Source organism: Telmatherina bonti, assembly GCF_933228915.1.
Source record: "Telmatherina bonti genome assembly, chromosome: 4".
NCBI classification, from domain to species: domain Eukaryota; kingdom Metazoa; phylum Chordata; class Actinopteri; order Atheriniformes; family Telmatherinidae; genus Telmatherina; species Telmatherina bonti.
In genome coordinates this window covers 40,867,592-40,889,234 of record NC_136622.1, presented here as the reverse complement: position 1 = coordinate 40,889,234, position 21,643 = coordinate 40,867,592, and the positions used below count along the sequence as shown (strand labels likewise).

General features: G+C 52.1%; 1 protein-coding gene across 2 annotated transcripts in view; it reads left to right on the top strand.

Moving 5' to 3' along the window:
- The window catches only part of tsr2 (TSR2 ribosome maturation factor), a 55,966-nt gene extending 36,838 nt beyond the window's left edge, over positions 1–19,128 (top strand). Inside the window, exons 3-5 of one of the 2 annotated variants that reach the window (XM_079239724.1) lie at positions 9,625–9,716; positions 18,285–18,419; positions 18,717–19,128. In XM_079239724.1, coding sequence (XP_079095850.1) covers positions 9,625–9,716; positions 18,285–18,419; positions 18,717–18,827 — 338 coding nt within the window. In that variant the 3' untranslated portion in view covers positions 18,828–19,128. Of the gene's footprint in view, positions 1–9,624; positions 9,717–18,263; positions 18,420–18,716 lie in introns of both variants that reach the window. The other variant, XM_079239723.1, reaches the window with a different exon arrangement.
- Positions 19,129–21,643: the final 2,515 nt, after the last annotated feature.

Sequence of the window (21,643 nt, the reverse complement as noted above, 5' to 3'; positions counted from 1 at the left end):
CTTCAACTAGACCTACAACCAGACCTGCAATCAGACCTGCAACCAGACCTGAAGCTAGACCTGCAACCAGACCTGCAACCAGACCTTCAACTAGACCTACAACCAGACCTGCAATCAGACCTGCAACCAGACCTTCAACTAGACCTGCAACCAGACCTTCAACTAGACCTGCAACTAGACCTACAGTTATACCTGCAACTAGACCTGCAACCAGACCTGCAACTAGACCTGCATCCAGACCTGCAACTAGACCTGCATCCAGACCTGCAACTAGACCTGCAACTAGACCTGCAACCAGACCTGCAACTACACCTGCAACTACACCTGCAACTAGACCTGCAACCAGATCTGCAACCAGACCTGCAACTACACCTGCAACCAGATCTGCAACCAGACCTGCAACTACACCTGCAACTACACCTGCAACTAGACCTGCAACCAGATCTGCAACCAGATCTGCAACCAGACCTGCAACTAGACCTGCAACCAGACCTGCAACCAGACCTGCAAATAGACCTGCAACCAGACCTGCAACCAGACCTGCAATCAGACCTGCAACCAGACCTGCAACTAGACCCTTCAACCAGACCTGCAAGTAGACCTGCAACTAGACCTGCAACCAGACCTGCAACTAGACCTCCTTCATCTTGACCTACAGCTAAAGCTGCAACTAGACCTGCAACCAGACCTGCAACTAGACCTGCAACTAGACCTGAAGCTAGACCTGAAGCTAGACCTGCATCTAGACCTGCATCTAGACCTGCAACCAGACCTCCTGCAACTAGACCTACAGCTAAACCTGCAACTAGACCTGCAACTAGACCTGCAACCAGACCTGCATCTAGACCTGCAACTAGACCTGCAACCAGACCTGCAACTAGACCTGAAGCTAGACCTGAAGCTAGACCTGCAACCAGACCTGCAACCAGACCTTCAACTAGACCTACAACCAGACCTGCAATCAGACCTGCAACCAGACCTTCAACTAGACCTGCAACCAGACCTTCAACTAGACCTGCAACTAGACCTACAGTTATACCTGCAACTAGACCTGCAACCAGACCTGCATCCAGACCTGCATCCAGACCTGCAACTAGACCTGCATCCAGACCTGCAACTAGACCTGCAACTAGACCTGCAACCAGACCTGCAACTACACCTGCAACTAGACCTGCAACCAGATCTGCAACCAGACCTGCAACTACACCTGCAACCAGATCTGCAACCAGACCTGCAACTACACCTGCAACTAGACCTGCAACCAGATCTGCAACCAGACCTGCAACTAGACCTGCAACCAGACCTGCAATCACACCTGCAACTAGACCCTTCAACCAGACCTGCAAGTAGACCTGCAACTAGACCTGCATCTAGACCTGCAACCAGACCTGCATCTAGACCTGCAACTAGACCCTCAACCAGTCCTGCAACTAGACCTGCAACTAGACCTGCATCTAGACCTGCAACTAGACCCTCAACCAGACCTGCAACTAGACCTGAAGCTAGACCTGAAGCTAGACCTGCAACCAGACCTGCAACCAGACCTTCAACTAGACCTACAACCAGACCTGCAATCAGACCTGCAACCAGACCTTCAATTAGACCTGCAACCAGACCTTCAACTAGACCTGCAACTAGACCTACAGTTATACCTGCAACTAGACCTGCAACTAGACCTGCAACTAGACCTGCATCCAGACCTGCAACTAGACCTGCAACTAGACCTGCAACCAGACCTGCAACTACACCTGCAACTACACCTGCAACTAGACCTGCAACCAGACATGCAACTACACCTGCAACCAGATCTGCAACCAGACCTGCAACTACACCTGCAACTACACCTGCAACTAGACCTGCAACCAGATCTGCAACCAGACCTGCAACTAGACCTGCAACCAGACCTGCAACCAGACCTGCAACCAGACCTGCAACCAGACCTGCAATCAGACCTGCAACCGACCTGCAACCAGACCTGCAACTAGACCTGCAGCTAGACCCTTCAACCAGACCTGCAAGTAGACCTGCAACTAGACCTGCAACTAGACCTGCAACCAGACCTGCAACTACACCTGCAACCAGACCTGCAACCAGACCTGCAACCAGACCTGCAACTAGACCTGCAACTTGACCTGCCACCAGACCTACAACCAGATCTGCAACTAGACCTCCTGCAACTAGACCTGCAACTAGACCTGCAACTAGACCTGCCACCAGACCTGCAACCAGACCTGCAACTAGACCTCCTGCAACTAGACCTACAACTAGACCTGCAATCAGACCTGCAACTAGACCTGCAATCCAACCTCCTGCAACTAGACCTACGGCTAAACCTGCAACAAGACCTGCAACTAGACCTGCAACTAGACCTCCCGCAACTAGACCTACAGCTAAACGTGCAACCAGACCTGCAAGTAGACCTGCAACTAGACCTGCAACTAGACCTGCAACCAGACCTGCAAGTAGACCTGCAACTAGACCTGCATCTAGACCTGCAACCAGACCTGCATCTAGACCTGCAACTAGACCCTCAACCAGACCTGCAACTAGACCTGAAGCTAGACCTGAAGCTATACCTGCAACCGGACCTGCAACCAGACCTTCAACTAGACCTGCAACCAGACCTTCAACTAGACCTGCAACTAGACCTACAGTTATACCTGCAACTAGACTTGCAACCAGACCTGCAACTAGACCTGCATCCAGACCTGCAACTAGACCTGCATCCAGACCTGCAACTAGACCTGCAACTAGACCTGCAACCAGACCTGCAACTACACCTGCAACTACACCTGCAACTAGACCTGCAACCAGACCTGCAACTACACCTGCAACCAGACCTGCAACTACACCTGCAACTACACCTGCAACTAGACCTGCAACCAGATCTGCAACCAGACCTGCAACCAGACCTGCAAATAGACCTGCAACCAGACCTGCAACCAGACCTGCAACCGACCTGCAACCAGACCTGCAACTAGACCTGCAACTAGACCCTTCAACCAGACCTGCAAGTAGACCTGCAACTAGACCTGCAACTAGACCTGCAACTAGACCTGCCACCAGACCTGCAACCAGACCTGCAACTAGACCTCCTGCAACTAGACCTACAACTAGACCTGCAACTAGACCTGCCACCAGACCTGCAACCAGACCTGCAACTAGACCTCCTGCAACTAGACCTGCAACCAGACCTGCAACCAGACTTGCAACTAGACCTGCAACTAGACCTGCAATCCAACCTCCTGCAACTAGACCTACGGCTAAACCTGCAACAAGACCTGCAACTAGACCTGCAACTAGAACTCCCGCAACTAGACCTACAGCTAAACGTGCAACCAGACCTGCAACCAGACCTGCAACTAGACCTGCAATCAGACCTGCAACCCGACCTTTAACTAGTCCCTTCAACCAGACTTGCAACCAGACCTGCAATCAGACCTGCAACTAGACCTGCAACTAGACCTGCAACTAGACCTCCTTCTACTTGACCTACAGCTAAACCTGCAACTAGACCTGCAACTAGAGCTCCTGCAACTAGACCTGCCACCAGACCTGCAACTAGACCTGCAACTAGACCCTTCAACCAGACCTGCAAGTAGACCTGCAACTAGACCTGCAACTAGACCTGCAACCAGACCTGCAACTACACCTGCAACCAGACCTGCAACCAGACCTGCAACCGACCTGCAACTAGACCTGCAACTAGACCTGCAACTAGACCTGCAACCACACCTGCAACTAGACCTCCTTCTACTTGACCTACAGCTAAACCTGCAACTAGACCTGCAACTAGAGCTCCTGCAACTAGACCTACAGCTAAACCTGCAACTAGACCTGCAACCAGAGCTCCTGCAACTAGACCTCCTGCAACTAGACCTACAGTTATACCTGCAACTAAACCTGCAACTAGACCTGCAACTAGACCTACACCTAGACCTGAATCTAGACCTGAAGCTAGACCTGCAAGTAGAGCTGTAATTAGACCTACAGCTAGACCTGCAACTAGACCTGCAACCAGACCTGCAACCAGACCTTCAACTAGACCTGCAACAAGACCTGCAGTCAGACCTGCAACCAGACCTGCAACCAGACCAGCAACTAGACCTGCAACCAGACCTTCAACTAGACCTGCAACCAGACCTACAGTTATACCTGCAACTAGACCTGCAACCAGATCTGCAAATAGACCTACACATAGACCTGAAGCTAGACCTGCAAGTAGACCTGTAACTAGACCTACATCTAGACCTGCAACTAGACCTGCAACCAGACCTGCAACTAGACCTGAAGCTAGACCTGAAGCTAGACCTGAAGCTAGACCTGCAACCAGACCTTCAACTAGACCTACAACCAGACCTGCAATCAGACCTGCAACCAGACCTTCAACTAGACCTGCAACCAGACCTTCAACTAGACCTGCAACTAGACCTACAGTTATACCTGCAACTAGACCTGCAACCAGACCTGCAACTAGACCTGCATCCAGACCTGCAACTAGACCTGCATCCAGACCTGCAACTAGACCTGCAACTAGACCTGCAACCAGACCTGCAACTACACCTGCAACTACACCTGCAACTAGACCTGCAACCAGATCTGCAACCAGACCTGCAACTACACCTGCAACTACACCTGCAACTAGACCTGCAACCAGATCTGCAACCAGATCTGCAACCAGACCTGCAACTAGACCTGCAACCAGACCTGCAACCAGACCTGCAAATAGACCTGCAACCAGACCTGCAACCAGACCTGCAATCAGACCTGCAACCAGACCTGCAACTAGACCCTTCAACCAGACCTGCAAGTAGACCTGCAACTAGACCTGCAACCAGACCTGCAACTAGACCTCCTTCATCTTGACCTACAGCTAAAGCTGCAACTAGACCTGCAACCAGACCTGCAACTAGACCTGCAACTAGACCTGAAGCTAGACCTGAAGCTAGACCTGCAACTAGACCTGCAACCAGACCTGCAACTAGACCTGAAGCTAGACCTGAAGGTAGACCTGCATCTAGACCTGCATCTAGACCTGCAACCAGACCTCCTGCAACTAGACCTACAGCTAAACCTGCAACTAGACCTGCAACTAGACCTGCAACCAGACCTGCATCTAGACCTGCAACTAGACCTGCAACCAGACCTGCAACTAGACCTGAAGCTAGACCTGAAGCTAGACCTGCAACCAGACCTGCAACCAGACCTTCAACTAGACCTACAACCAGACCTGCAATCAGACCTGCAACCAGACCTTCAACTAGACCTGCAACCAGACCTTCAACTAGACCTGCAACTAGACCTACAGTTATACCTGCAACTAGACCTGCAACCAGACCTGCATCCAGACCTGCATCCAGACCTGCAACTAGACCTGCATCCAGACCTGCAACTAGACCTGCAACTAGACCTGCAACCAGACCTGCAACTACACCTGCAACTAGACCTGCAACCAGATCTGCAACCAGACCTGCAACTACACCTGCAACCAGATCTGCAACCAGACCTGCAACTACACCTGCAACTAGACCTGCAACCAGATCTGCAACCAGACCTGCAACTAGACCTGCAACCAGACCTGCAATCACACCTGCAACTAGACCCTTCAACCAGACCTGCAAGTAGACCTGCAACTAGACCTGCATCTAGACCTGCAAGCAGACCTGCATCTAGACCTGCAACTAGACCCTCAACCAGACCTGCAACTAGACCTGCAACTAGACCTGCATCTAGACCTGCAACTAGACCCTCAACCAGACCTGCAACTAGACCTGAAGCTAGACCTGAAGCTAGACCTGCAACCAGACCTGCAATCAGACCTGCAACCAGACCTTCAATTAGACCTGCAACCAGACCTTCAACTAGACCTGCAACTAGACCTACGGTTATACCTGCAACTAGACCTGCAACTAGACCTGCAACTAGACCTGCATCCAGACCTGCAACTAGACCTGCAACTAGACCTGCAACCAGACCTGCAACTACACCTGCAACTACACCTGCAACTAGACCTGCAACCAGACCTGCAACCAGACCTGCAACCAGACCTGCAACTACACCTGCAACTACACCTGCAACTACACCTGCAACCAGACCTGCAACCAGACCTGCAACCAGACCTGCAACCAGACCTGCAACCAGACCTGCAATCAGACCTGCAACCGACCTGCAACCAGACCTGCAACTAGACCTGCAACTAGACCCTTCAACCAGACCTGCAAGTAGACCTGCAAGTAGACCTGCAACTAGACCTGCAACCAGACCTGCAACTACACCTGCAACTACACCTGCAACCAGACCTGCAACCAGACCTGCAACCGACCTGCAACTAGACCTGCAACTTGACCTGCCACCAGACCTACAACCAGATCTGCAACTAGACCTCCTGCAACTAGACCTGCAACTAGACCTGCAACTAGACCTGCCACCAGACCTGCAACCAGACCTGCAACTAGACCTCCTGCAACTAGACCTACAACTAGACCTGCAATCAGACCTGCAACTAGACCTGCAATCCAACCTCCTGCAACTAGACCTACGGCTAAACCTGCAACAAGACCTGCAACTAGACCTGCAACTAGACCTCCCGCAACTAGACCTACAGCTAAACGTGCAACCAGACCTGCAACCAGACCTGCAAGTAGACCTGCAACTAGACCTGCAACTAGACCTGCAACCAGACCTGCAAGTAGACCTGCAACTAGACCTGCATCTAGACCTGCAACCAGACCTGCATCTAGACCTGCAACTAGACCCTCAACCAGACCTGCAACTAGACCTGAAGCTAGACCTGAAGCTATACCTGCAACCGGACCTGCAACCAGACCTTCAACTAGACCTGCAACCAGACCTTCAACTAGACCTGCAACTAGACCTACAGTTATACCTGCAACTAGACTTGCAACCAGACCTGCAACTAGACCTGCATCCAGACCTGCAACTAGACCTGCATCCAGACCTGCAACTAGACCTGCAACTAGACCTGCAACCAGACCTGCAACTACACCTGCAACTACACCTGCAACTAGACCTGCAACCAGACCTGCAACTACACCTGCAACCAGATCTGCAACCAGACCTGCAACTACACCTGCAACCAGACCTGCAACTACACCTGCAACTACACCTGCAACTAGACCTGCAACCAGATCTGCAACCAGACCTGCAACCAGACCTGCAAATAGACCTGCAACCAGACCTGCAACCAGACCTGCAACCGACCTGCAACCAGACCTGCAACTAGACCTGCAACTAGACCCTTCAACCAGACCTGCAAGTAGACCTGCAACTAGACCTGCAACTAGACCTGCAACTAGACCTGCCACCAGACCTGCAACCAGACCTGCAACTAGACCTCCTGCAACTAGACCTACAACTAGACCTGCAACTAGACCTGCAACTAGACCTGCCACCAGACCTGCAACCAGACCTGCAACTAGACCTCCTGCAACTAGACCTGCAACCAGACCTGCAACCAGACTTGCAACTAGACCTGCAACTAGACCTGCAATCCAACCTCCTGCAACTAGACCTACGGCTAAACCTGCAACAAGACCTGCAACTAGACCTGCAACTAGAACTCCCGCAACTAGACCTACAGCTAAACGTGCAACCAGACCTGCAACCAGACCTGCAACTAGACCTGCAACCAGACCTGCAATCAGACCTGCAACCCGACCTTTAACTAGTCCCTTCAACCAGACTTGCAACCAGACCTGCAATCAGACCTGCAACTAGACCTGCAACTAGACCTCCTTCTACTTGACCTACAGCTAAACCTGCAACTAGACCTGCAACTAGAGCTCCTGCAACTAGACCTGCCACCAGACCTACAACCAGACCTGCAACTAGACCTGCAACTAGACCCTTCAACCAGACCTGCAAGTAGACCTGCAACTAGACCTGCAACTAGACCTGCAACTACACCTGCAACCAGACCTGCAACCAGACCTGCAACCGACCTGCAACTAGACCTGCAACTAGACCTGCAACTAGACCTGCAACCACACCTGCAACTAGACCTCCTTCTACTTGACCTACAGCTAAACCTGCAACTAGACCTGCAACTAGAGCTCCTGCAACTAGACCTACAGCTAAACCTGCAACTAGACCTGCAACCAGAGCTCCTGCAACTAGACCTCCTGCAACTAGACCTACAGTTATACCTGCAACTAGACCTGCAACTAGACCTACACCTAGACCTGAATCTAGACCTGAAGCTAGACCTGCAAGTAGAGCTGTAATTAGACCTACAGCTAGACCTGCAACTAGACCTGCAACCAGACCTGCAACCAGACCTTCAACTAGACCTGCAACAAGACCTGCAGTCAGACCTGCAACCAGACCTGCAACCAGACCATCAACTAGACCTGCAACCAGACCTTCAACTAGACCTGCAACCAGACCTACAGTTATACCTGCAACTAGACCTGCAACCAGATCTGCAAATAGACCTACACATAGACCTGAAGCTAGACCTGCAAGTAGACCTGTAACTAGACCTACATCTAGACCTGCAACTAGACCTGCAACCAGACCTGCAATCAGACCTGCAACTAGACCTGCAACCCGACCTGCAACTACACTTGCAAATAGACCTGCAACCAGACCTGCAACTAGACCTGCCACCAGACCTACAACCAGATCTGCAACTAGACCTGCAACTAGACCTGCCACCAGACCTGCAACTAGACCTCCTGCAACTAGACCTACAACTAGACCTGCAACTAGACCTGCAACCAGACCTGCAACCAGACTTGCAACTAGACCTGCAACTAGACCTGCAATCCGACCTCCTGCAACTAGACCTACAGCTAAACCTGCAACTAGACCTGCAACTAGACCTCCTGAAACTAGACCTGTCACTAGACCTGCAACTAGACCCTTCAACCAGACCTGCAACCAGACCTGCAACTAGACCTGCAACTAGACCTGCAACTTAGACCTGTAACTAGACCTACAGCTAGACCTGCAACCAGACCTGCAACCAGACCTGCAATCAGACCTGCAACTAGACCCTTCAACCAGACCTGCAGCTAGACCTGCAACTAGACCTGCAACCAGACCTGCAACTAGACCAGACAGGTTCTAAGTCTGGACTTTCCACCATGTCCTTCGTAATGTGTGGTCGCATGTTTGATCTGCTGACTTCTCGAGTTCTTTAAATCAGATCTTCTGCTTCAGATGTTTGACACAGTTGAATAGTTCCCGGGCAGTCTCCATGACAACGGCAGGGTGACGTCGCAAGGCGGCATGTGGTTTAAAACTTTCCCCCAAAGAGGTCCAGGAATGTCCTCCAGAAGCTCCTGCAGATCCATCACGTTGCTCCTGAACTTTGGGACCTTCTCTTCTGCCTTGCCGACGGTGACTTCAGCGGCGCCATCGTGTCGCCGTCTGCTCAGGCGAAACGTTCTGAAAGCAGCTTGTTGACATTTAGTGCTTCATCGTCATGACGACTAACTTAGCCCAGAGTTCCTGTGATGTCAGATGATGCGGAGGTGGGAGGAGCTTATGAGGGATTTGATTGGCAGAAGGAGTCACTTGTGGCAGCACTGGAAATGTGAGAAACCTGACAGATGACATCACTTCCTTTTTGAAATTAAGTGTGTGTGTGTGTGTGTGTAGTTGACCTGCAGCAGTGCGAGGTGGAGGACTTCATCTCAGAGTTAATGGATCAGGAGTTTAACACTATGGTGGAAGATGGAAGTTTGCCTCAGGTACACACACACACACACACACACACACACACACACACACACACACACACACTCTCTCTCTCTTTGATCAAACCAGCCTGGTGGGGATTTAGATGGACCACTGTGTCCCATCGTCCTGCAGTCATGAGACTTGAAGCGTGACACAGCCCAATCTGCGTCTTCCTGATGTCAAACGTGACGAGGTGATTGGCCGAATCCAAACTTCTGTCTCCTCCTAGAAAGACGGTTTTAAAAGGAAACAAACAAAAGAAAAAAACAACAAACTATTTGGAAGATGTTTGATCCCAGACTGGGATCTGAACCTAGACTGGGATCTGAACCCAGGTGGGATCTGAACCCAGACTGGGATCTGAACCCAGGTGGGATCTGAACCCAGGTGGGATCTGAACCCAGACTGGGATCTGAACCCAGACTGGGATCTGAACCCAGGTGGGATCTGAACCCAGACTGGGATCTGAACCCAGACTGGGATCTGAATCTGAACCCAGACTGGGATCTGAACCCAGGTGGGATCTGAACCCAGACTGGGAACTGAACCTAGACTGGGAACTGAACCCAGACTGGGATCTGAACCCAGACTGGGATCTGAACCTAGACTGGGATCTGAACCCAGGTGGGATCTGAACCTAGACTGGGATCTGAACCCAGACTGGGAACTGAACCTAGACTGGGAACTGAACCCAGACTGGGAACTGAACCTAGACTGGGAACTGAACCCAGACTGGGATCTGAACCCAGACTGGGATCTGAACCCAGATTGGGATCTGAACCTAGACTGGGATCTGAACCCAGGTGGGAACTGGACCCAGACTGGGAACTGGACCCAGACTAGGATCTGAACCTAGACTGGGATCTGAACCCAGGTGGGATCTGAACCTAGACTGGGATCTGAACCCAGGTGGGATCTGAACCTAGACTGGGATCTGAACCCAGGTGGGATCTGAACCTAGACTGGGATCTGAACCCAGACTGGGAACTGAACCTAGACTGGGAACTGAACCCAGACTGGGAACTGAACCCAGACTGGGATCTGAACCCAGGTGGGATCTGAACCCAGGTGGGATCTGAACCCAGACTGGGATCTGAACCCAGACTGGGATCTGAACCCAGGTGGGATCTGAACCCAGACTGGGATCTGAACCCAGACTGGGATCTGAATCTGAACCCAGACTGGGATCTGAACCCAGGTGGGATCTGAACCTAGACTGGGATCTGAACCCAGACTGGGAACTGAACCCAGACTGGGATCTGAACCCAGGTGGGATCTGAACCTAGACTGGGAACTGAACCCAGACTGGGAACTGAACCCAGACTGGGATCTGAACCCAGGTGGGATCTGAACCTAGACTGGGATCTGAACCCAGGTGGGATCTGAACCTAGACTGGGATCTGAACCTAGACTGGGATCTGAACCCAGGTGGGATCTGAACCTAGACTGGGATCTGAACCCAGACTAGCATCTGAACCTAGACTGGGATCTGAACCCAGGTGGGATCTGAACCTAGACTGGGATCTGAACCCAGACTAGCATCTGAACCTAGACTGGGATCTGAACCCAGGTGGGATCTGAACCTAGACTGGGATCTGAACCCAGACTGGGATCTGAACCCAGGTGGGATCTGAACCCAGACTGGGATCTGAACCCAGACTGGGATCTGAACCCAGACTGGGAACTGAACCTAGACTGGGATCTGAACCCAGACTGGGAACTGAACCCAGACTGGGAACTGAACCCAGACTGGGATCTGAACCCAGACTGGGAACTGGACCCAGACTAGGATCTGAACCCAGACTGGGATCTGAACCCAGACTGGGATCTGAACCTAGACTGGGATCTGAACCCAGACTAGCATCTGAACCCAGACTAGCATCTGAACCCAGACTGGGATCTGAACCCAGACTGGGATCTGAACCCAGACTGGGATCTGAACCCAGGTGGGATCTGAACCCAGACTGGGAACTGAACCCAGACTGGGAACTGAACCCAGACTGGGAACTGAACCTAGACTGGGAACTGAACCTAGACTGGGATCTGAACCCAGACTAGCATCTGAACCTAGACTGGGATCTGAACCCAGGTGGGATCTGAACCTAGACTGGGATCTGAACCTAGACTGGGATCTGAACCCAGACTGGAATCTGAACCCAGGTGGGATCTGAACCCAGACTGGGAACTGAACCTAGACTGGGAACTGAACCCAGACTGGGATCTGAACCCAGACTGGGATCTGAACCCAGACTGGGATCTGAACCTAGACTGGGATCTGAACCTAGACTGGGAACTGGACCCAGACTAGGATCTGAACCTAGACTGGGATCTGAACCTAGACTGGGATCTGAACCCAGGTGGGATCTGAACCTAGACTTGGATCTGAACCTAGACTGGGATCTGAACCTAGACTGGGATCTGAACCCAGACTGGGAACTGAACCCAGACTGGGAACTGAACCTAGACTGGGAACTGAACCTAGACTGGGAACTGAACCCAGGTGGGATCTGAACCCAGACTGGGATCTGAACCCAGACTGGGATCTGAACCCAGACTGCGATCTGAACCCAGACTGCGATCTGAACCCAGACTGCGAACTGAACCCAGACTGCGAACTGAACCCAGACTGCGATCTGAACCCAGACTGCGAACTGAACCCAGACTGCGATCTGAACCCAGACTGCGATCTGAACCCAGACTGCGAACTGAACCCAGACTGCGAACTGAACCCAGACTGCGATCTGAACCCAGACTGCGAACTGAACCCAGACTGCGATCTGAACCCAGACTGCGATCTGAACCCAGACTGCGATCTGAACCCAGACTGCGATCTGAACCCAGACTGCGAACTGAACCCAGACTGCGATCTGAACCCAGACTGCGATCTGAACCCAGACTGCGATCTGAACCCAGACTGGGATCTGAACCCAGACTGGGATCTGAACCCAGACTGGGATCTGAACCCAGACTGGGATCTGAACCCAGACTGGGATCTGAACCCAGGTGGGATCTGAACCCAGACTGGGATCTGAACCCAGACTGGGATCTGAACCCAGGTGGGATCTGAACCCAGACTGGGATCTGAATCTGAACCCAGACTGGGATCTGAACCCAGGTGGGATCTGAACCCAGACTGGGAACTGAACCTAGACTGGGAACTGAACCCAGACTGGGATCTGAACCCAGACTGGGATCTGAACCTAGACTGGGATCTGAACCCAGGTGGGATCTGAACCTAGACTGGGATCTGAACCCAGACTGGGAACTGAACCTAGACTGGGAACTGAACCCAGACTGGGAACTGAACCTAGACTGGGAACTGAACCCAGACTGGGATCTGAACCCAGACTGGGATCTGAACCCAGATTGGGATCTGAACCTAGACTGGGATCTGAACCCAGGTGGGAACTGGACCCAGACTGGGAACTGGACCCAGACTAGGATCTGAACCTAGACTGGGATCTGAACCCAGGTGGGATCTGAACCTAGACTGGGATCTGAACCCAGGTGGGATCTGAACCTAGACTGGGATCTGAACCCAGGTGGGATCTGAACCTAGACTGGGATCTGAACCCAGACTGGGAACTGAACCTAGACTGGGAACTGAACCCAGACTGGGAACTAAACCCAGACTGGGATCTGAACCCAGGTGGGATCTGAACCCAGGTGGGATCTGAACCCAGACTGGGATCTGAACCCAGACTGGGATCTGAACCCAGGTGGGATCTGAACCCAGACTGGGATCTGAACCCAGACTGGGATCTGAATCTGAACCCAGACTGGGATCTGAACCCAGGTGGGATCTGAACCTAGACTGGGATCTGAACCCAGACTGGGAACTGAACCTAGACTGGGAACTGAACCCAGACTGGGATCTGAACCCAGGTGGGATCTGAACCCAGACTGGGATCTGAACCCAGACTGGGAACTGAACCTAGACTGGGATCTGAACCCAGACTGGGATCTGAACCCAGACTGGGATCTGAACCTAGACTGGGAACTGAACCCAGACTGGGAACTGAACCCAGACTGGGAACTGAACCCAGACTGGGATCTGAACCCAGGTGGGATCTGAACCTAGACTGGGATCTGAACCCAGGTGGGATCTGAACCTAGACTGGGATCTGAACCTAGACTGGGATCTGAACCCAGGTGGGATCTGAACCTAGACTGGGATCTGAACCCAGACTAGCATCTGAACCTAGACTGGGATCTGAACCCAGGTGGGATCTGAACCTAGACTGGGATCTGAACCCAGACTAGCATCTGAACCTAGACTGGGATCTGAACCCAGGTGGGATCTGAACCTAGACTGGGATCTGAACCCAGACTGGGATCTGAACCCAGGTGGGATCTGAACCCAGACTGGGATCTGAACCCAGACTGGGATCTGAACCCAGACTGGGAACTGAACCTAGACTGGGATCTGAACCCAGACTGGGAACTGAACCCAGACTGGGAACTGAACCCAGACTGGGAACTGAACCCAGACTGGGATCTGAACCCAGACTGGGATCTGAACCCAGGTGGGATCTGAACCTAGACTGGGAACTGGACCCAGACTAGGATCTGAACCCAGACTGGGATCTGAACCCAGGTGGGATCTGAACCCAGACTGGGAACTGAACCTAGACTGCGATCTGAACCCAGACTGCGATCTGAACCCAGACTGCGATCTGAACCCAGACTGCGACCTGAACCCAGACTGCGATCTGAACCCAGACTGGGATCTGAACCCAGACTGGGATCTGAACCTAGACTGGGATCTGAACCCAGGTGGGATCTGAACCCAGACTGGGATCTGAACCCAGACTGGGATCTGAACCCAGACTGGGATCTGAACCCAGGTGGGATCTGAACCCAGACTGGGATCTGAACCCAGACTGGGATCTGAACCCAGGTGGGATCTGAACCCAGACTGGGATCTGAACCCAGACTGGGATCTGAACCCAGGTGGGATCTGAACCCAGACTGGGAACTGAACCTAGACTGGGAACTGAACCCAGACTGGGATCTGAACCCAGACTGGGATCTGAACCTAGACTGGGATCTGAACCCAGGTGGGATCTGAACCTAGACTGGGATCTGAACCCAGACTGGGAACTGAACCTAGACTGGGAACTGAACCCAGACTGGGAACTGAACCTAGACTGGGAACTGAACCCAGACTGGGATCTGAACCCAGACTGGGATCTGAACCCAGATTGGGATCTGAACCTAGACTGGGATCTGAACCCAGGTGGGAACTGGACCCAGACTGGGAACTGGACCCAGACTAGGATCTGAACCTAGACTGGGATCTGAACCCAGGTGGGATCTGAACCTAGACTGGGATCTGAACCCAGGTGGGATCTGAACCTAGACTGGGATCTGAACCCAGGTGGGATCTGAACCTAGACTGGGAACTGAACCCAGACTGGGAACTGAACCTAGACTGGGAACTGAACCCAGACTGGGAACTGAACCCAGACTGGGAACTGAACCCAGACTGGGATCTGAACCCAGGTGGGATCTGAACCCAGACTGGGATCTGAACCCAGACTGGGATCTGAACCCAGACTGGGATCTGAACCCAGACTGGGATCTGAACCCAGGTGGGATCTGAACCCAGACTGGGATCTGAACCCAGACTGGGATCTGAATCTGAACCCAGACTGGGATCTGAACCCAGGTGGGATCTGAACCTAGACTGGGATCTGAACCCAGACTGGGAACTGAACCTAGACTGGGAACTGAACCCAGACTGGGATCTGAACCCAGACTGGGAACTGAACCCAGACTGGGATCTGAACCCAGGTGGGATCTGAACCCAGACTGGGATCTGAACCCAGGTGGGATCTGAACCCAGACTGGGATCTGAACCCAGACTGGGAACTGAACCTAGACTGGGATCTGAACCCAGACTGGGATCTGAACCCAGACTGGGAACTGAACCTAGACTGGGAACTGAACCCAGACTGGGAACTGAACCCAGACTGGGATCTGAACCCAGACTGGGATCTGAACCCAGGTGGGATCTGAACCTAGACTGGGATCTGAACCCAGGTGGGATCTGAACCTAGACTGGGATCTGAACCTAGACTGGGATCTGAACCCAGGTGGGATCTGAACCTAGACTGGGATCTGAACCCAGACTAGCATCTGAACCTAGACTGGGATCTGAACCCAGGTGGGATCTGAACCTAGACTGGGATCTGAACCCAGACTAGCATCTGAACCTAGACTGGGATCTGAACCCAGGTGGGATCTGAACCTAGACTGGGATCTGAACCGAGACTGGGATCTGAACCCAGGTGGGATCTGAACCCAGACTGGGATCTGAACCCAGACTGGGAACTGAACCTAGACTGGGATCTGAACCCAGACTGGGAACTGAACCCAGACTGGGAACTGAACCCAGACTGGGATCTGAACCCAGACTGGGAACTGAACCCAGACTGGGATCTGAACCTAGACTGGGAACTGGACCCAGACTAGGATCTGAACCCAGACTGGGAACTGGACCCAGACTAGGATCTGAACCCAGACTGGGATCTGAACCCAGGTGGGATCTGAACCTAGACTGGGATCTGAACCCAGACTAGCATCTGAACCCAGACTAGCATCTGAACCCAGACTGGGATCTGAACCCAGACTGGGATCTGAACCCAGACTGGGATCTGAACCCAGGTGGGATCTGAACCCAGACTGGGAACTGAACCTAGACTGGGAACTGAACCCAGACTGGGAACTGAACCTAGACTGGGAACTGAACCTAGACTGGGATCTGAACCCAGACTAGCATCTGAACCTAGACTGGGATCTGAACCCAGGTGGGATCTGAACCTAGACTGGGATCTGAACCTAGACTGGGATCTGAACCTAGACTGGAATCTGAACCCAGGTGGGATCTGAACCCAGACTGGGAACTGAACCTAGACTGGGAACTGAACCTAGACTGGGAACTGAACCCAGACTGGGATCTGAACCCAGACTGGGATCTGAACCTAGACTGGGATCTGAACCTAGACTGGGAACTGGACCCAGACTAGGATCTGAACCTAGACTGGGATCTGAACCTAGACTGGGATCTGAACCCAGGTGGGATCTGAACCTAGACTTGGATCTGAACCTAGACTGGGATCTGAACCTAGACTGGGATCTGAACCCAGACTGGGAACTGAACCTAGACTGGGAACTGAACCTAGACTGGGAACTGAACCCAGGTGGGATCTGAACCCAGACTGGGATCTGAACCCAGACTGGGATCTGAACCCAGACTGCGAACTGAACCCAGACTGCGAACTGAACCCAGACTGCGAACTGAACCCAGACTGCGATCTGAACCCAGACTGCGATCTGAACCCAGACTGCGATCTGAACCCAGACTGCGATCTGAACCCAGACTGCGAACTGAACCCAGACTGCGATCTGAACCCAGACTGCGAACTGAACCCAGACTGGGATCTGAACCTAGACTGGGATCTGAACCTAGACTGGGAACTGGACCCAGACTAGGATCTGAACCTAGACTGGGATCTGAACCTAGACTGGGATCTGAACCCAGGTGGGATCTGAACCTAGACTTGGATCTGAACCTAGACTGGGATCTGAACCCAGACTGGGAACTGAACCTAGACTGGGAACTGAACCTAGACTGGGAACTGAACCCAGGTGGGATCTGAACCCAGACTGGGATCTGAACCCAGACTGGGATCTGAACCCAGACTGCGAACTGAACCCAGACTGCGAACTGAACCCAGACTGCGAACTGAACCCAGACTGCGATCTGAACCCAGACTGCGAACTGAACCCAGACTGCGATCTGAACCCAGACTGCGATCTGAACCCAGACTGCGAACTGAACCCAGACTGCGAACTGAACCCAGACTGCGATCTGAACCCAGACTGCGAACTGAACCCAGACTGCGATCTGAACCCAGACTGCGATCTGAACCCAGACTGCGATCTGAACCCAGACTGCGATCTGAACCCAGATAGAATCTGGTTCCATATGAGAGGAGCGTTCTCTTGGAGACTCTGGAACCACAAGTCGTCCTGCAGTCTGAGAGCCCAGTTCTCTGTTTGGATTATTTGGAACTATGAGATCTTTCTACAATAGAAATTGTTCCTGCAGAGTTTTATCTGTGAGGAAGTAATAAAGACATGGACTAGCTTTTCTGTGTCTCTCTGAGACAGGATGTCCCTTGTGTTTGCAGTAGTATGCAGCTGGAAGAAGGTTCCAAAAACCTGGTTTAAATGTGAGCTGAAGGACAAATCCTGGTCCAGAAGAACACCACGGTTCCTCCCAGTAGTACTGGAAGCCACTTTATGATCAATGGTGTTGAAAGCAGCACTAAGATGTAATGACACCAGTCCAGACTGGAGGCCTCCATCCAAGGCCACGAGATCATGAGTCACTTTCGGCACCTTTGTCTCTACATTGACGAGACATCATTGATTAATAGTGGTCACCAATCAGGTTATTGACCAGCACAGTCAGTGACTGGGGTGGGGACACATTTATTCTAGTGATTTGTTCTGTTCACCCTAACATTGTGTGTGTGCACATGCTCCAGGTGTCACGCACTCTCCTGCAGGTGTTCTCTCAGTACCAGCAGGGGGCGCTGCTGCAGCTCAGACTCACCATTGACTCGCTGACCCTCAAACAGAAGCAGAGGGCTAAAGTTGAGACTCCGCCCCCACATTCTGAAGACAGCGATCAGGAAACACAGGTATGTCGCACCAGACTCTGGGCTCCAACGGTCCATCCAGGTTTTACACAGGCAAGAACCATGGAACATTTAGAACCTCATACCGACTGGAGAACCTGAGTTCTGATGAACAGATTAAGACTGGTTCTCCACGTCATCAGAGCCCGTTATCTGAAGATTCTGGTCCAATCAGAGACCCAAACACTGATCAGATGTTGGTCATCATGACCGAACTAACCAGCTAGCATGGTGACGATGTAGCGTTGCCATGGTAATGGTGGCGGGGGGACCAGATGACTTATTGTATTGTCTCTGCAGGTGATGGAGTGTGACATCATCAGTCCTTCACTCAGCAGCACACCCCTTCATCCTCCTCATCCTCCTCAGGACGAAGAGGACGGCTGGACGGTGGTCAGGAAGAAGAAGTGATGAAGATGAGGAGGAACAGGAGGAAGGAACTCTGGTTTTACATAAAAGCTGTGGATCATCAGTCCAGTTTGTTTTGGTTCTGTACTGGGTCGGCTTGTTGGTTCTAATCCCAGGAACCCAGCTGAAACCAGGGAGCCACCATTTTTCCACTTCTGATACTTTTGTGATGCTTCTCAGGTCAAGTATCAGCCGGTTCTGATCCAGATGTGTCCTGGATGTAGGTTCTCTACATGTCTACGACAACAACAAACAGAACAACAGTGTTTCAGCCACAAGATGCTTAATCAGGAAATCAATCAAATGTTCCACAGAAAAAATGAAAATAAAAGAAGTTAAATGAAAGTTAGTTTGTCGTTAATTCCACAGACTGGAAGTGTGACAGGCACTTTTTAACCTCAGTACTGGTTCTGTGGTACCGGTTCTGTGGTACCAGTACACAGATATATCAGTATGGACCTGGTTAATGGTCTGGCATTGGCCAGGATGGGCCCAGTATTAATCTAGAGAATCGCTACAAGAAAAAAATTATTTATAGATGAACCATGGATAGACTTAGAACAAACATTCTGTGACAATGTGGAAATCTCTAATCTTCCATTCTTCAGCTTCAGTGTAAAAAAGTTAAAGTGCTTCAAAAGCGTCAACATTAGCGCCTCTCTGACAGCTTGGTGGGAATTTCTAAAAGGAAACAATTCATCAATAATCCCATGTAAACTCACACCTATCTGGAACAACCCTGACATTCTTCTAAACAAAAATATGATCAACTTTAAACAATGGATTAATAAAGGAATTAATTATTTAGAGCATATTATCCATAACAGAAGAATTTTATCTTTTGACACTCTATCATCACAATATGGAATTAATAGTAGCAGATTTCTAGAATATCAGCAACTCAAATCCATTATACTTAGGAAATTCCCCCCTCATCAAATAGACTTGGAACTTCCTCCCACAGTAGCAGAATTTATGGAACTTCGTAGCCCAAAGTTACTTTCAAAAATATACAGGTCGATGTCAAAAATAGATGATTGAAATTCCTTGCCAACTTCCAAATGGGAGGCAGACCTATCTATCAGTCTCAGTCAACCTTCTTGGCTGCAAATATGTCTAAATGCTTTTAATATGACAGACAGTTCAAATCTACAACTCATCCAATACAAAATCCTTCATAGAACACATTACACAGGACAAAGAATGTTCAAGATGGGTCTAAATCACTCAGAGATCTGCACACAGTGCACATGTAACGCAGTAGATAATTATTTACATGCTCTATGGCTCTGTCCACCTGTTCAAAATGTCTGGAATAAGGTTTGTGGGGAATTATCAACATGGCTCAGATGCAGCATTCCTGCATGCCCCAAGCTTTGCTTACTGGGAGACCTTAGTGACATCAACATGGACCCCAACAACACACACACTATCCTTGTGGCCCGATGTATAGCAAAAAAACTGTCCTATTAAACTGGAAGTCCAAAAGAAGTCTAAGTATTAATCACTACAAAAATCTCCTGGTGGAACACAGAAGTCTCCAGATCACATCTGCTTCCATCAAAAATGAATCGGCCGATGCTCTCTCTCCCTGGACCCTGCTAATTAATCACATCACTTAGTAGGACTGGGGGCTGGGACCTTGGCGGCCCTGGGGGGTGGATTGGGGGGGCATGGGGGGCGCGAAGGAGGTGGGGGGAGGAGGGCGGCGTGGGAGGGGGGGCGGTGTAGGAGGGGGGGTGGCAGCAGAGGAGGGGGTGGACGGGGGGGGGGGCTGTGGACGGGGGCGTGGTAGGGAGGGGAATGGGGGGGGTAGGAATAGGGTCCATGGCGGAGGGGCTCCTCCCGTCGGCGGCAGTCTTGGCGTTGCTGGTGGCGCCGGGCCCCGGACCTGGATGGATGTCTGGGTGGGGGCCGGGGACTTTCCGGCCCCTGGAGTGTTGGCGCTGGGCCGCCGGGGATGGGGGGACAACCGGGATGCTGCCTCCTGCTCCACCTGGCGGGCCGGGACTTGCCCTTCTGCCCTGGGGCTGTCCCGGTGAGGTGGGGGCACCTACTGCAGCCAGCTGAGGAGTTGGTCACCCAGGGGAGGAGTCCTTCTCCCCTGGTTGTGCCCCTCCCCATGCCCCCCTCCGACATCATACATACAGCATATAGGGCACGGTGGGGGGGTGAAGTTGGTGGTCCTGGGAACCCTAAGGGGCATTTTCCGATGGACCCCGGCGACCACCTGCCCCACTAAATTTTAATTGCAACATAGACACCAATATACATTTAGGGTTTGGAGGGGACAGGCGCCTTGGCCATGGGGGGGGTGGACAGGTGCTACAGCGGTGGACAGGACCCCTCCCATTGGGGTCTTTCTCCCCCCGATTTTACTCACAACTTAGACACTATTACATTTACACAAGCAGCACACACACTTAACACACACACTCACATAAACAAGGGAATGCTGGGGAGGGGGGGTCTGGCTGTCTGGCAGCAGCTGGTCCCACCCCCCCACGGCCACCCCTTTTTTTACTTGCACTACAACCATGACCCACCCATGCACACACCACAGAGGCGGGCGGGTGGGGGGGGGGGGGGGGGGGCAGGGGTCTTCCTATGTCCCCTCTTCATGGGGAGCACTCAGGGTACGGGGGGCGGGCTTGGTGCTGGCCTGGGGGTTGGGGACGGGGCGCTGCGGGGGGCCCTCTGTCCTGGGCGATGCCTGGGGCGCATGGGGGGGCCGGCAGGGTCTCTGGTTGGCTGCCTAAGTGTGTGTGGGTGTGGGGAGTTCAGGTCTGGGGCCTGCAGTCCTCCGGCTCCGGCTGTCG